This window comes from Cricetulus griseus, chromosome 4 (genome assembly GCF_003668045.3).
Source record: "Cricetulus griseus strain 17A/GY chromosome 4, alternate assembly CriGri-PICRH-1.0, whole genome shotgun sequence".
In the NCBI taxonomy this organism is placed as follows: domain Eukaryota; kingdom Metazoa; phylum Chordata; class Mammalia; order Rodentia; family Cricetidae; genus Cricetulus; species Cricetulus griseus.
In genome coordinates, this window is record NC_048597.1 from 160,736,789 (window position 1) to 160,753,488 (window position 16,700).

General features: G+C 44.6%; 1 protein-coding gene across 1 annotated transcript in view; it reads right to left on the reverse strand.

Moving 5' to 3' along the window:
• The window catches only part of Htr3b (5-hydroxytryptamine receptor 3B), a 28,648-nt gene extending 21,572 nt beyond the window's left edge, over window positions 1–7,076 (reverse strand). Inside the window, exons 1-2 of the mRNA XM_027412314.1 lie at window positions 7,031–7,076; window positions 1,730–1,890 (exon numbers count right to left, since the gene is read on the reverse strand). Of these exons, the coding sequence (XP_027268115.1) occupies window positions 1,730–1,890; window positions 7,031–7,070 (201 nt within the window). The 5' untranslated portion in view covers window positions 7,071–7,076. The remainder of the gene's footprint in view (window positions 1–1,729; window positions 1,891–7,030) is intronic.
• Between the last annotated feature and the right edge of the window lie 9,624 nt (window positions 7,077–16,700).

Here is a 16,700-nt window from a genome sequence, read left to right on the forward strand (position 1 = left end):
TTACAGCTCAGATGGAAAGGTATTCTGGCAATTGGGAGCCAAGAAATACCACAGGTCACAGAAGGTTTAGCAGCTTATAGCTCTGCTACAGGGAAAGGCTTCCCCAGTGTAACAACTCTGCTTCATTAGGGAAAGGCTTCCCAAGCGCCCTTTCCTGCCCTGCCCTGCCCTGCCCTGCCCTAGACCCACCCTAGACCCACCCTACCCCTACTATGTTGTGCTGAGCCACATCCCGGGGAAGGAAGGTCTCACCCAAACCTCATTCAAGAGATTTATTGGGAAGGAAGAATCCAGGAGAGTGGCTGCCTCTGCCAGGGTGAAGAGTACAGGCAGATGGCCACAAGTTGAACAGACATGGGGTTTATATAGGGTTTCTTAGGGGCAGAGTTTTTCCAGGGAGATTTCTAGGGTAGGGATAGGTCAGATTTCAATCCCTGAGCTCATATTGGCTAGCTCAGGGATTGGTTGGTTTTCTGATGAGGTTCAGGATAAGATTTGGCTCTAGTTTCAGGACCAAAGTGTGCTTCTTTCACTGGTCCTTTTTAGCCTTTTGGCTCTAATTTTAGGGCCAGGGTGTATTTCTTTCACTGGCTCTGATTCTAGGGACAAAGTGTGTTTCTTTTGGCTCTGCTCAGGGTATGTTTCTTTGGCGGGCCCTTTTCCCTTACACTACACAGACACTGAATGGCTTGGCCCTGAGTCCCAACCCATGCCCTGGATATGGGACCCAAGCCAGGGAAAGAGACACTTTATCCCTAAATCTAGAGCCAGGGGAAAACACCCTAACTCCAAAACTAGCACCAAAAGAACACACTTTGCCCCTAGAATCAGAACCTATAAAAGAAATTCACCTAGGCCCTAAAATTGGAACCTAAAAGCCAAAAAGAACTGTAGAAAGAAACACAGTTTGGCCCTGGAATAGCAGCCATCTCTGCCCCTGACACAAAACCATCCAATCCCTGAACTAGAAAACTGACCAATCCCAAGCCTGCAGTCTTGGAATTCCCCTGGGGCTGGGAATTCCCCTTACCCCATGGGGGCAGCCAATCACAAGCCAGATTTTATAAAACCCCTTCTGCTCTCTGTTCTGAGTCTGTCCTGCTCTGCTCCTGTAGCTGCTGTTGGCACCACTTAGGCCAGACAAAAATAAAGACTCTTTGGTTTTGCATTGGAGTTGGTCTAGTGGTGGTGATTCGGGTTCCAGACTTTGGGCATAACAGTTGTTGTTTTGATACAGGGTCTCAAATGAATCCTTTTTCCCATCCTCAGCTAAAAAAGCCCTTTATACATTTATGATAATCTGGTCAGAGATTTTTAGTTTTTACCTTTTTCAATTTTCAGACAATAAGTAGTGGATCTAGCAAGGAAGCCCTCTCTCACCAGGCAAGTGCTCAACCACTCATCTGCAACCCCAGGCCTGGATGTCTACTTTAATATGCCATTATCACTAACAATGGAAAAGAAAAGTAAATCAACCCCATCTCCAAAAATCAGACTCATTCCAGGCTTCTGCAGAGGACAAGAAGTTGGCTGTGGAGGTTTACACCTGCGGTTCCAGTGCTCAGGAAGCAAAGGCAGAAGGATCAGAAGTCCAATGACATCCTTAGCCACATATCAAGTTTGGGGCCAACATGGGCTACATGAGACCTGTCTCAATCGATCAATTATTCAATCAGTCAATGTCCATCGATCAGAAAAACAGAGCAAGAAAGTGCAGGATTGTCCTTACCACATCCAGTACAGCATGGACACAAAGGTCCAGATAGACAGTGGTAGCCTCAGCCCAGTTGTAAACTGGTCTGACATCCTTGTGATACTGATGTAAGAGCTGCCTGGTAAGACGATGCAGAGAGGAAGTCCTAGGATGAGGTGTTGCCATGCCTATGATACCTAGAAAAGAAAGTTGTTGCTATGAAGATGAAGGTAATGAACATCATTAAGGAGCTGTAGACTGTCTGGGACATGGTGGCTCTCTGTGAGTTAGTCAGCTGACTCCAATCTGTGTAAATTCACAGCCAGCTGGTGGGCTCTCTGGCAGACACTTACTTAAAGCTGATAGCACAAGTACCCTGTGATGGCTAATCTTGGTTGTTGGTTTGAACTTTGTCTGGGGAATTGCTTCCACCAGATAGGCTTGTAAGCATGTCTGTGGGAGGTTGTCTTGACTATTAATTGATGCAGGAGGGTGCAGCCCATTGTGGGCAGTACCACCTGTGGGCAGTGGGGCCTAGACCATATAAGAAAGGTAACTGATTCAGAGCCTGGGAGCAAACCAGTAAGCAGTGTCTCTCCATGGCATCTGCTTCAGTTCCTGACATAAGTTCCTTGACTGTTCTTGGTAGTGGATTGTAACCTGTAAAATGAATAAGCTGCTTTTGGTCATGGTGTTTATCATAACAACAGGAAAACAAACTAGGACAAGCCATCAAAAGAGGTTGAACTGTAAAGATACATAAAGCAACTTCATCTTCAGGAATGCAAACTGTACCCAGAGTTCCATTTCATAGTGGCCATTCGGAAACGGAATTCTGTCTCTGCTCCTGTAATGTGCTCTGCTGGTGTGATGAAAAAAACTCGCCCACACCCTTAGCCCAAACTTAACCCCCATGTTGGTTTGTGTATGTGAGTGTGGGCAGGTGCATGTATCCACTCAGAGGACATTGGTATGTCAATCTATCACTCTTTGACTTACTACCCTGAGATAAGATCTCTCATGGAGCCTGGAGCTTGGCTAGCAACCAGCAAGCCCCTGTGATGCTCATGTCTTTGTCCTCTACAGTGCTGAAGTTATAGGTACATACACACCCGTGCCAAGCTTTTTTCATGGATGCTGGGGATTCAAACTCAGGTCCTCTTGCTTTTGAAACAAAACACTCTTACTCACTGAGCTACCTCACCAGGCCTGTATTTTATTTTTTCCTTTCTTTCTTTTGATTTCCCATGTGTAATGGCCAATCCATGGATCCCAAAGATCTGCATGGATTCCCACATAATGAAATTAATGAGAGTTCAATTCATGCTCTTTTGTTTCCATTGAAAAATCTATTTTCTCACAGCACCTCTGTCTTTGAATAAAATGTACTTGTCAGAAAATGAGATCTTTGCTTTGGGAGAATTCTCCCTGGTTTCAGGAAACAATCATTTCCTCTGATCCAGGAATCTTGATTTGTTAGAGGAGTCATGATTGTTGTCGAGGCAGGAGAAAGCAAGCAAGAGAAACAAACACCAGGGATTGGAAGTGACAGATTTTCAAGGGCTCTCTCTGAATTGCAGAAAGATATTTTGTTCACAAGCTTCATCAACCCTTGGGGGATTTGAAGCTTCGATAAGTCATTGGACTGAAGCAAATTGCACACCTCCTGACATGGTGCAGGATGAGAGCTGTCTGTGGTGTCCTGCCTGTGGACTGTCCCTATTTTGATGAGCTCCGGAGGGTCTGGGGGATCTAGTAGGAAACTGAATGAGATCGATTCTCCCTGTGCAACAATCCTGTTTGAGCCCATTTCTTTATGAATGAGGTCGTGTTACCTGCCACCACAAGCAGCAGTTTCTATGATTTATCAATGTCAGGGGGGTGGGGAACAAAATGGCTAATGATGATGCCAGACTTGTCATCCCAGGCTGGTAGCAGGCAGTGGAACATTTGCTTTCACTACCATCAAAACTGCAAACTTAATGAGCATTTAAACTCCCTGACTTGTTCACCCATGGAGAAGCTTAGGTTGGGATCATCTATTTGAGCATTCCGGAAGAAAGCGGGTGGGTGGCTTGCATGGGACATCTTTTTTTTTTTAAGGTTTTTGTGAATTGTTATTGTCAAAACACACGGTGTGACTATCTAAGAACATTTCTCACTGTTGTACCCCAGGGAGGGGAAGTCAGAAATATCAAACCAGGCTGGTCCCATGATCTCCCTACAAAGTTTGCCTTGGGCAGCAGCTTTTTTTAGCCTCTCTTGGGAAATCCCAATTCAAGTCTCAGTTGGAGAAATCCTGAAATGGTCATGAGTCAACCCAGGAAATTAAGGTGGAATTAAATTTTAATGCTGAGAGGTAAAGGTGTGTTCCCTGTACCCTTCACTCATAAGGACTTCCCCCCCCCCCCGCTATCTTATCTATGGATACTGTCCATAGGTCTCCTGAGAATAGACCCATGCTTTCTAGAAGGTGTCTAAAGCCTAGGCAAAAAGAAAGTTTTGGAGTCTAGGACTAGGAACAAAGAGAAAACTAGAAAACAAATGGAAGTAAGCTTACATGGATGCAAAGAGAGAACAGAGTTCTGGCATAAGCTGGGAGGAAATAATAAATTGCATTTCTACTATGAATGTAAATTTGCCCAAGGAGAAAGATCAATTACAGGAGAGAGATTAAGGATTTAAGTGACCATTAATTAGCAGCAAATGATGCCCCCTTGAAAGCTAATGTGACATTCACATAGCACTAAATGACTCAAAGTTCAGGGCTGTTTCCATAGACACTGATGGAAGCTATCTTTGTCGGGCTCAGGAGAGATTCCTGGTCAACCCTGCCTCCTCAGATCCAGATAACCAGCTTCCATTTTAAGTCACTTGTATTGTTTCTGGAGAGTAGAATGTCTTAAGGAGTGAGCTATGAAGCATTTGGAGGTGAAGAAATTTAAAAAGACAATAAGAATACAAAGGCAGGCATGGTGGCACATGTCTGGAACGCCAGCCCTCAGATATTGAGATGGGGAATCACAAATTTAGGCCAACCTGAACTAAGCAAAAATGACAACAACAAAAGAGCATTCTTTCTGTTTTCACTTTATTTTTTTTGTTTGGTTTTCTTTTGGGGTATGGTGTGTGTGTGTGTGTGTGTGTGTGTGTGTGTGTGTAGGTGGCACATAATTGTGCCAGATTCAGTGAAGGTACAGATGCCCACGGCTGTACAAATTAAGGGGCTGGGACTGGGGCTGGGGCTGAAGTACAGCTGGTCTGCATCAGAGAGCATCCTCATAGGCATGACACTATAGTGACCTGGCTGTCTAAAAATATTAGGACCAGCACTGAGTAAGCCATGGAAAGGAAAACCGATACACCCCACACAGTGTCTATTACTGAACAGAAGCAGCCAGTGGTCTTTTCGGAGCCTATACTTCCAGGTTGATAATATCTTAAATTTGTGTTGCACATTGCATTTCCACAATCTGATCTTCATGAATATTCCAAATAAAAATCAACTTAAGGGTATGAGGGTGAGGATCAGTGAATGCATGAAGGCCTGGGTCCCTCCCTCAGCACCACATAAATGGGAGAAGTGGTGCACAGCTGTAATCTAGAATTTGAGAGGTGGAAGCAGGAACATTAGAGTTCAGTGTTCAGCCACACAGTAAGTTCGAGGCTAGCCTGGCCTAAATAAGGTCCTGAAAAACTGCCTAAAAAATGAATTGACTTACTTGGGTCTTGTGGCTAGTGAACAGTGAGGCTGGAGGTGGACTAGCCTCATCCCTTGCAAACTATCAGCACAAAGGAAAAAAATCAGTTCTGTTATTTACAAGTCCACTCTGTATTACCTTAGTAAAATGTCAGATTTCTATGCCACAAATGGGCTCAGTGTGATTTATGAGGAGGCCTAGGTCATTAGATCCTCTTAAAACATTGCTCCTGCCCCACTGAGAACCCAAATCAAACATGAGTACTAAACATCACAGGGAAAGCCAGTCAGAAGACTTTCCCCAGTCTTCTGGATGTCAGTTTTCTATTTTATCTTAGTTTCATGTTGATAGTTATTTTCTGCAAAGAAATCCATTTAGCATTAATGAAATTTCCTCTATTTTACTCTTATAATTAAGATAGGCTTTTATCCTTGAAGTTAAATGTCCAGGATATCTGTGGCTATTTTTCTTCTCTACTAAATAGAAAAATCATTTCCAGTGTTTTCTTTCTTCCTTTCTCTGTAAATTCCCAGCTTTCCAGCTTTCCTCTCCAAACTGACTCATCCTATTTCCAGTTGTATTTTAAACTTTGAGAATTCAGACCCAGGTTCTAGGAGAACCCTCAAAGAGCTAGGGCATAAGGGAGAAGATAAAAGAAAGTAGTGTGTTATGAATCACCAACAGAAACAGATGTTTTTTCCTCTCTCTCTATAAGCACAATGGTAGTGTAGGAAAAGACACTTTAACAGATTAGTCCCAGTGATTCCTTCCTAATGTTACGACCCTTTAATACAGTTTCTCATGTTGTGGTGACCCCCAACCATAAAATTATTTTTATCCCTACTTTATAACTGTAACTTTGCCACTGTTATGTATCGTAATGTAAATATTCGATATGCAGGATGGTCTTAGGTGACCCCTGTAAAAGGGTCATTTGACCCCCCCAAAAGGGGTCATGACCCATGTTTTGAGAACCACTGGATTAGAGAATGGGATTTAAGACAAAGGAATGATACATATCCAGGTGTGGGTATGGGCCACGCATAAATTCTTGATTTGTATACTTTTTAAAAAATCAATTGCATGCTAACTAAAACAGTTCAATTCAATATAGTTAATATTACCATGGAAATATCATTCCATACATTAATACATATATGATCTCTGAAGTATTTTAAGAGAAATCATATACTCAAAACTTGCATGTTTTTGCACCTACCTTTAGCAATATACTAGCCACGTCTACAGTTTCTGTAAAGCTAGATTTAAACATTTTGATAGCAAAATGATATACAGGGATCTGCAGCTGAGACAAATCCATGGGACTCTTCCTCTGCTCTGCTAAAGGCTTATAATAAAGCCAAGGTTATCTGGGATTTTCCCACCAATCGTAATGTTTTGGAATGAATTTTCACCTGTGTAAAAAGCCCCAGTACACAATGCTGTATAGCTGTATATGATTTTGTGTGTGGGGGGATGTCAGAGACATACAATGGTCTCTGCAAAGCTTCACAGGACTAGCATTTAACAGATTATGAATAAAAAGGAATGGATCCGAGGTGTTCCCAACACAGTGTGAACACCACACTGTGAGCGCTAAGATACAGTGCCCCGCCTAATCATTGACAAGACTTACCTACAGCAGCCACCAGGAGGCAGGACCACAGAAGACTCATTGCACTTGCCAGTTGTTCTGGGGCAGGTACCAGAGAAGAGCAGTGACTATTGGGTGTGTTACTGTTCAGTTTTGCATCACTCAGCACCTCTCCATCCTGTTCTTCTGCTTGCTCACTTGTGGTAAACGTGGTGCTATTTTGTAAACATCCCACTGCCACATGGAGGTTTGGAGATTGATGCTTTCATGAACCCTACTAGCTTCTCCATTTGGCTCTGCCCTAGGATGATGGCCAACAGTCCATCTCCCTTACAGGAGACGGCTAAGTGAATAATGCAATATAAGAGGAGCCCCTGAGGAGAGGAAATTCCACACTAATATGATTTCCTTTACAGCCTTTACCTAAGGCAATGTTCTTGCTGGCATTCAGGACCCTAATTGCATTAATAATTGAGATCCAGATAGCTGTCTTAAATCAGACTTAGGCGGTAACGTCTTCAGTCTTTGGGAACAGTCACTGGGCTCTTGAGTTACAAGCAGCTAATGGAAACCTGGTATTGTCTAATGAACATCAACTACAAACAATGCAGCGGAGAGAGTGCTTTTTGTTTCTGCTAGGCCCCTTTAATTAAGAGAAACATTGATTTTTGATAAATAGGAATGCTTTTTAAATTTTCACCAGGCACGGTCCACAAAGTCACTAAGATGCTTCTAGGCTTCTTGAAGATGGGAACTATTAATGTTTAACATCATTCAATAAAAGACTTTTTATGTCACTTTAAAAAAATATTTTATTTATTTCTTTTGTTGGTGGGGGTGGGCTGGGCATTGCTGCAAGGTACATGTAGAGGTCAGAGGACAGCTTTTGGGAGTTGGTTCTCTCCTTCCACTGTGTGGCTCTCGGGGATCAAACTCGGATTGCCAGGCTTGGAGGGAAGCACCTCTACCCAATGAGCCATCTTGCTGGCTCCCCAATAAAAGATTTCTTGTTGCTGCTGTTTGATTGATTGAATGCTTGTTCACTTTTCATAACATCGTCTCCTCCTCTCTAGCTGCAGCTTTAGTGAGAGACCCTATCTCAAGGGAGTAAGTCATGGAGTGATAGAGCAAGAGTCCTCTGATGTCTACATCCTATGCACACAAGTGTGCAGACACCATTTCCACATACTCAAAGAAATAAATAAATTAACATTCTTGTTGGGCCTAGTGTAGCAGCTCACAATTATAACTCCAACATTTGAGAGGAGGAGGCAGGACCAGGAGTTCAAGTCCAGCCTTGGCTACACATCAAGTTCCTGGCCAGTCTGAGCTATATGAGACCTTGTCCCAAAAAATTAGAAATGAAACAAAGGAAGCAAACACCCCGGCCCCACTAACAAACAGATGATGGATCTGTAATAACTACACACTAACTGGTTGAGAAGGAGTTGTACTGGTGGAGGTGGGAGAAGAGAGCTATCTCTGCCATCCTTCTGATTTTGCTGTACATGTGAAAATATTTCAGAAGAAAAGGAAATTAAAATTTAATCTTCTGGAGGTTAAGTCCATGAGGTGTGTTTTTCTTGGTATTGTGTTGAGAAGTACCTGGCTGGTACGGACATTGGTACACTGGGATTCAAGAGATTAGATCACCAAGGATTGATCCCGCCCCTTCCTGGCCCCTTGAGCCTGTTCTGAGAGTCTGCTTCTGCCTCTGAGGGGAATCTGAACAAGATGGAGTACGTCTGTGTTGGTAGTGCCTTTCTGTGGAAGGATTCAGAAGCCTTCCTTTGTGCAGAGATTTGTATTGAGATGGTGAGCCACATGGTATCTTGCCACATGTTCTTGTGAGCCATGACTGTCAGACCCTTCTGGGACTTTCTTCCCTCCCTTTTCTTTGCACTTTCTCGAGAGCCCATCTGTTACTGCAAGGCCATTGCTAATGATGTGTAATGTAGGTACATTATGACCTTCATTAGCTGATCTAACAGCAGTCTGGTACTGCTACCTGGTAAAGCTCTGGGCTGCTGCATCCTTCCAGGAGTTTGTGTATGTGCTGTGTCTTTAGGGGAGTTTGTGGTCACATATTAGCTCAGCTTTCTTCTTCATGTTATTCTCCTGCCAGGGTTTAGTTTATTTATTCAGTAGTTTTAGATTGGTATCATCTGTCCCCAAGCCTTTAACATTTTTTTTAAATTTTTTGAGATCAGTTTTTACTACATATTTCTGGCTGACTAGAAAGTCATTATGTAGACCAAGCTGGCCTCCAGCTCACAGAGATCTGTTTTTGTCTGCCTCTGCTTTATGAACGCTGAGATAAAAGGTGTGCACAACCACACCCAGCTCAACCTTTAATATTTTTTTAATAAAAATAGTCTCTTCTCAATTTCCTTGGACCCCTCCCTTCGCAGCCACATAGCTTTTTACTACCAAGGGCTTCTATGGGTTCTCTTAGAACACTTCATAGGAAGGATAAGTGTGGGCTTGAATTGCATTGAAGCCTTTCAAGCAAATTGGTATATTAAAAAATGTTATTTTTATTTTCTGTATATGAATGTCTTGCCTATATGCATGTATGTATGTGTACCACAGACATGTCTAGTGCCACAGAGGCCAGAAAAGGTGTTACATTCCCTGGAACTTGATTGGTGTAAACCACCTTGTGGGCACTGGGAACTGAATCTGGGTCCCCTGCAAGAGCAACAAGTGCTCTTAACTACTGAGCCATCTCTCTATCCCCCAAATCAGCATATTTATTATGTAAAGCTAGATTCACTAGTGGCTAGACATTCATGCTTCATGTATGTTGTGTGTATGTTATATGGGTGTATTTGTGTGCATTGTGTATGTGCATGGTGTGTTGTATTGTGGTGTGTATATGTTGTGTGTGTGTTGTGTGTGTGTGTGTGTGTGTGTGTGTGTGTATGTGTGTGTGTGTGTGTACCTCCTACCTCAGCCTCTACTGATGCTACAGGCCTGTGTGTTTTTTTCAGGATCTTCATTTCTGGGGAATAATATCTGGGTAAACCAAAATGTCAAGTGAGGTTTGTGTCTACCATTCTCTAACAGCAACTCAGGCCAGGCCCACCTTAAGAGAGTTACTGAAAGAATATTCTTTCAGGAGTCCCTCTCCTTCACCCCGGAAATCCCTGTACCATGCTTCTCCATTTCTGAGTAAGATGTAGCACCTCATAGATGGACCAACATCTTCTGGAAGAAGCAGGGGTAGAGGGCTTATTATGCAAACATAATAAGGAAGTGTTTATTATGCAAACGGCAACTGAGTTATGTGTCCTTTAAGACTACTAAATAGTTTTTAATTACTGCTATATCAGTAAATCCCATAAATATGCAAATGCAATTAGTTCACAAAATAGGCCTTAAATATCTTTATTCCTCTCCAACAAAGTTCTTTGAAGTTAATCGCTAACTCTCTTTGTTCAGTCCCTTGGCAGTTGTGCTAAAATTGACAGGAATTTTGACAGATGTACATATTCAAGGAGAACCAAGGTTCCCGAACACATCTGGCCAGGCTGGATGGAGGAGGAGAGCAGATCAATGCTCTAGCCAAGCTCGGTGTCCACTGAGTACACCCCTCCTGCAATTTATTTTCTGTGCTGTTGCTTTTCCTTTGCTTTCTGAGACAGTGTCTCACCCTGAAGACACTGACCTCTGCTGCTCCTCCTGCTTCAGTGTCTCTGAGATTATAGCCATGTGCTATCTTTCCACTTGAGGGTCATTGTTTATTTTATTTTTGACAGGACCTTGTGGAGCTCAAGCTGGCCTGGGGGATGGCATTGAACTTCTGGTACTTATGACCCTATTTCCTGAATGCTGAGATTACAGTGCTTCACTACATCTGGATTTTGATGGTGCTGGTGATTGAATTCTGAGATTTGTGTGTGCCAGGCAAGCACTCTACCAACTGAGTTACATCCCAGCCCCAGCCCATATGTAATTTTCATTACCCCGTGAAATAAATATCAACCCAACTACTGAGACAGTACTTCAAATCCAAGCTCTCACTCTATGTTTGATTTCCCTCTCAATTGGAACTTGCATTTAATAATACCTATTTTCTGGTCATTAATTAATCAATTAATTAACACAGGTAGTCATAATGGCCTGTGCCAATAGTCACAGTCCTTGGGATACTAACGCAAGAGATTAGAGTGCATTCAATACCAACCTAGGCTACAGTGCCTACTAAGACATACCCACAGGTCAAACCAATACAGACAACACCTTACTGAGCTGAATCTGTCTTCCTTGTGATTCTAGGTTGTGTTGAGTTGACAATTAAAGCTAACCATTGCACTGTGGATACTGTGAAGGTGGTCTTGTTTGTCTCTGTAACTCCAGCACAGAGCTAACGAATGCTCAGCAAATGGATGGATGGAAGGATGGAAGGATGGAAGGAAGGAAAAGTGAACAAATGAGCAGAAAGGATTTTTTGGCTTACACAAGAAAGAGCATACTTAGAGGGGTCCAGCTTTCTCAGGCTCACACCCAAGACGCCATCTTTTTTTGTTTGTTTGTTTTCTGAGACAGGGTTTCTCTGTGTAGCTTTGGAGCCTATCCTGGAACTCACTCTGTAGACCAGGCTGGCCTCGAACTCACAGAGATCCGCCTGTCTCTGCCTCCAGAGTGCTGGGATTAAAGGCATGTGCCACCAACACCCGGCTAAGACGCTATCTTTCTGCCACCATCTAATAAAGCACAGTGAGGATGGCTCGTATTTGAGCCAGGATGATGCTGTTTACTGGGCTCGGTAAGCAAGCAGCACAGAGGGCAATAAAGAGGTACAGGCGCAGGTGGATCCTGCTTCTCTTGGGGTCTCTGAGATTGCCCACAGACCAAGATCTTGTAAATTGTTGGGAGAAAGATAGACTATGCCACTGAAGGAACTGAGCCAAGTGTGGTAACTCACATCATTAATCCCTGCTGCTTGGGAAGGTGAGGCAGGAGGGTTGTCATGAATTTGAGGCCAGACTGGGATATGTAATGAAGTAACCAGAGCTACCCAGAAAGAATCTGTCTTAAAAGGGGGTGGGGGTGGAGGAGTGCTCAGTAAAGTGCTTGCCAGGTTTGGTGGCTTGAATAAGAATGGCCCCAATAGGCTCATTTATTTGAATGCTTAGTCATCAGGAAGTAGCACTATTTGAAAAGAATTAAAGGGTGTGGCCTTGCTGGAGAAAGTCACTGGGGTGGGCTTTGAGGTTTCAACAACCCATTCCAGGCCTAGCCTAGTCTCTCTCTCTCTCTCTCTCTCTCTCTCTCTTCTCTCTCTCTCTCTCTCTCTCTCTCTCCTTATGGAGTAGGATGTAGCTCTCCATTACTGCTGCAGTGCCTGCATGCTCCCATGTTCCCCACCACAATAATAGACTAAATCTCTGAAATTGTAAGCAAGTCCCCTGTTAAATGCTTTCTCTTATAAGAGTTGCTGTGGTCATGATGCCTTGTCTCAGTAACAGAACAGTGACAAGGATACCAGGCAAGCATAAAAGTGTGAGTTCAATCATCAGAACCCATGTAAAAAGCCAGGCTGGAGTGCACTCCCACAATCCCAGCTCTGAGAAGGCAGAGGATCTCTGAGACTTACTGACTAGCCAGACTAACCAAGTCAGTGAACTCCAGGAGTCTCAAAACACAAAGAGAGCCATACAGGATTTTTCCCATGTTAACTTCGAGAGAGAGAGAGAGAGAGAGAGAGAGAGAGAGAGAGAGAGAGACTGGACTGTGTGTGTTAAATATGTGTGGATGTGTAGAGGCAAGAGGAAGATGTCAGATGTTCTGCGTTGTCACTCTTAGCCTTATGCCCTTATGAAATAGGATCTCTCACTGAACCTGGAGCTGGGTTATTTTGGGGAAGGGGGAAGAAGGTGTTATGTCCAAATTCTGAACCCCCAAATCACCAAGAGACCCATTCTGATGCAAAAGCAAAGAGTCTTTTATTATTTAACGAGTTAACTCCATTAACTCGCTTCACTTGTCCATCCGACACAGCAGCTGGCGTGAGAAGGACCGAGGGAACCTAGAGGCTGGGAATTTATTGGGGTGTGTAAGGGGAGTGTCTAGGGGTATACAACAGTCTCAGGATTGGTGCACTTCCTGGCTTGGGCAACCTGTCCTATGTTGATTGGTCAACTGGTTGCTATGGGCTATAGGCCCTCCCAGGGTGGTTGCTATGCTGTGTGTCACTGTTACAGCCACTTTTACTGTAAAGCACCTAAAGCACTGTAAAGCATGCCCAAAGCAGGCTAGCTAACTTCTGATTGGTTCTTGACCTCCTAGTGACTGGGAGGAGGGGCAAGGTCAGGCAAGCGCATGTTGCTGAGTCTTTTCTGCAGCGTTTTCTGCAACTGCTAAAGGAGGGGCCTGGGTGAGGGTCTGGTGAGGGTCTGGTCCCTTCAGAGGGAGCATCAATTGGGAAAATGCCTCCATAAGATCAGGCTGTATGCAAGCCTGTGTAGGGCATTTTCTTAATTTTAATTAGTGATGGATGGGGGAGGGCCCAGCCCACTGTGGGCGGTGCCAACCCTGGGCTGGTGGTCCTGGGTTCTAGAGGAAAGCAACCTGAGCACTTGGGAGAGAAGGTCCTGCACCTTGCCTTGGCAGTACAATAGAGTCAACCCAGAGGTGTAGGTGAGCTAGCCCCAAAGCTGTGAGCGTGGGAGAGCTGTCCTTTCTACTCGTCTGTCATATGGTAGTGTGTGTGGGGGAGAGATGCCCTCCTTACTCCCTGCCTCTGGCCTCTCGACACCCCTCACTGCCTAGGACAGACAAGGAGCTGACCCTCCGCCTTACCAGCTGCAGTACTCAGAAAGTGGACGAGGCACCTCATCTGGGCAGCACTGTCGAGCTGCTCCTATTGATGGAGATGAGAGTGAACTGCTCCAAGAACATGAGCACGGAGATATGGCCCTGCCCCTTATCTTTGATATGTGGTGCGGTGCCGGTGAGGGAGAGATCCACCTCCCAAGCCCCTTGCTGCCTATAGCAGGTGGTTGAGCTGGCCCTGAGGTCATAAGAGTGGGAGAGCTGTCCCTGCCCCTCATCAGCTGCAGCACTTGGGAGAGTGGCCCCTACACCTCGAATGGGCAACACAGTAGGGCTGGTCCTGAAGGTGTAGGTGTAGAAGAGCAGACCGTGAGGATGTGACAGCTGGGGAACTGACCCCACCCCTTGGTCATCACTTGAAGGGGTGAACTATTTGGGGCAATGCTAGGGAGCTCACTGTGATAGAAGACAAGGGAGAACTGGTGGGCTGACCAACCCTGCAACTACCCAGGCCCAGACCAGGGTTATGAGTTGACCCACCCCACTATCCACCCCACCTATGATCTGTTGGAGCACATGAGGGGCCGGTCCTGCAGAGCCAAAGCTGCAGGATCCCCATGACACAGGGCAACAACAGGATAACCAAGAGGAGTTCCAGTGGGGACCCAGCATCGATAGTGTAGCAGAAACCAGAGGCCTCAAAGCAGACCAATGACAATGAACACTTGCACATAAAGATATATGAATAAAAGGATTTACTTTGTAACTTGCTATGTCACATTACAGCTTCCATGATGATATTTTTCCTTTCCTTTTATTTTATTTCATGGGGGGGGGGGAGATTGCAAGGGCAGAGGGTGGATATAAAGTGACAGGAAATGAATGGGATTGAGATGCATGATGCAAAAGACACAAGGAATACATAAAAAGAAATTTTGAGAGAGAGAGAGCGAGCGAGCAGCTGAGCAAGCCATGTGGGGCAAGCCAGCAAGCAGCATCCCTTCATGGCTTCTGCATCAGCTCCTGGATACAGGTTCCTTCCCTGTTTGGGTTTTTGTCCTGACTTCCTTCGATGATGAACTGTGATATGGAAGTAAGCCAAATAAACAAACCCTTTCCTTTCCAAGTTGCTTTTGGTGATGGTGTTTCATCACAGCAATAGTAATCCTAACTAAGATAGTCATCAAAGCTGTCTTCAAACTCATGGCAATCCTCCTGCCTTAGCTGCCCAAGTGCTAGGATTACAGGCATGAACTGTGACACCCAATTTAGAGGCTGTTTTATTTACTTGTCCATTCTTTCTCTTACTATGTGAGGAATTGTGCTGGACATCAGAAATGGAAAGATAAGAAAGCACCAGGGATTTGGGATGGAGATTGAAGATAAGAAACTTTCAGGGCTCTTCCTCAGCCACCAGAGCAGAGGCTGCCACTCTCCTTCGTTCTTCCCTAGCCAGGTGGTGGCAGAACACATCTTTAATCCCAGCACTCCAGAGGCAGAGGCAGGCGGATCTCTGAGAACAAGGTCAGCCTGGTCTACAGAGCAAGTTCCAGAACAGCCAAGGCTGTTAACACAGAGAGACCCTGTCTTGAACCAACCACTCCCTCACCCTCCCCAAAAGGCCAAAAGATGGAGAAAGTAGATGAGAAGAAGGCAGACAGGGCAGAGGAATGTGGCCCTTGTAGCCAGGCCTGGTAACATACACCTCTAATCTCAGCCTTTGGGAGACAAATGCAGAAGGATCACTGAAAGTTTGAGGCTAGTTTAGTCTATAAAGCAAGTTCAAGGGCATCCCGGTACATGGAGAACATAATGCAAGACCCTATCTTGGGTAGCACAGTGGTCAGGAAGCTGGGGATACAGCTTAATTGGTAGAGGGATTCCCTAGCATATATAAGCCATGGGTGCATCCATGACACTACAGAAACTAAGAACGGTAGCTTGTGCCTGTAATCCCAGCACTGGGGTGGTAGAGGAAGACAGATGGAGAACACAAGGCCACTTCCAGCTACATAGAGAATTGGAGGCCAGTGCAGGCTATTTGAGACCTTGGGGTTTTAAATTTTTTTTGGTTTTGTTTTTAATCTACTTGTTTGTTTGTTTTGTTGTTTTCTTTTGTCTTGAGAGAGTGGCCTTTGTGGCCTTTGTCCTGAGTACAGGTAACATAGTGACAGCAGAGCAGTATGATGAGAGCTTGGTGTATAGGGTGGGGGGGACGGGGAGGGGGGTGCACAGAGGGGGTACGCAGGGGGGGTGCACATGCACATTGGAAAATTGAGGGCAGATAATTCCAGACTCACATGAGTTGAATAGATTCACAAGTTCATGACACAGAATTCTAGCGGGGCTTAAAATAGGAAACTGAAATATTGTATAAGTCTGTATAAGCTCTGTGATTATAATGCTGTCTCCAAATGGCCTGTAGCAATTATTCTAAAAGGCACAACAGCTGTATTTGTCCCCTCGTTGCCATTGCTGAAATTGACACTGTCATTGCTCCAGGAGGAAGGCTTGGCACTAATGATAGGGGGGCTAACTATGGCTGGAGTGTGACAGACCTCTAGTTAGAGCCCTTAAAGACGAGCAAGGAGTGAAGAACAAAGCTCCCAGGAAGCCAATCTCCAGGGATGGATGTAGTCAGAGCGCCACCGTGTGGCAGCCCTTCTGCTTGCTGTAACAAATTCTGTGCAGCCAGAGAACTACAACCAACCTACTTCAAATCATTTGCTTATCTTGGCTTTTTGGAAAAAAAAAAAAAAAAAAAAAAAAAAAAAAAAAAAAAAAAAAAAAAAAAAAAAGTCTCACTGTGCAGCCCTGTGTGGCCTGGAACTTGTGGACTCTCCTGCCTCCACCTTCCAAGTGCAATAACACAACATTCTTTTTCTTTGCTTATTGAAATGAGGTCTCTTGTTGCCCAAGGTGGTCTCAATAG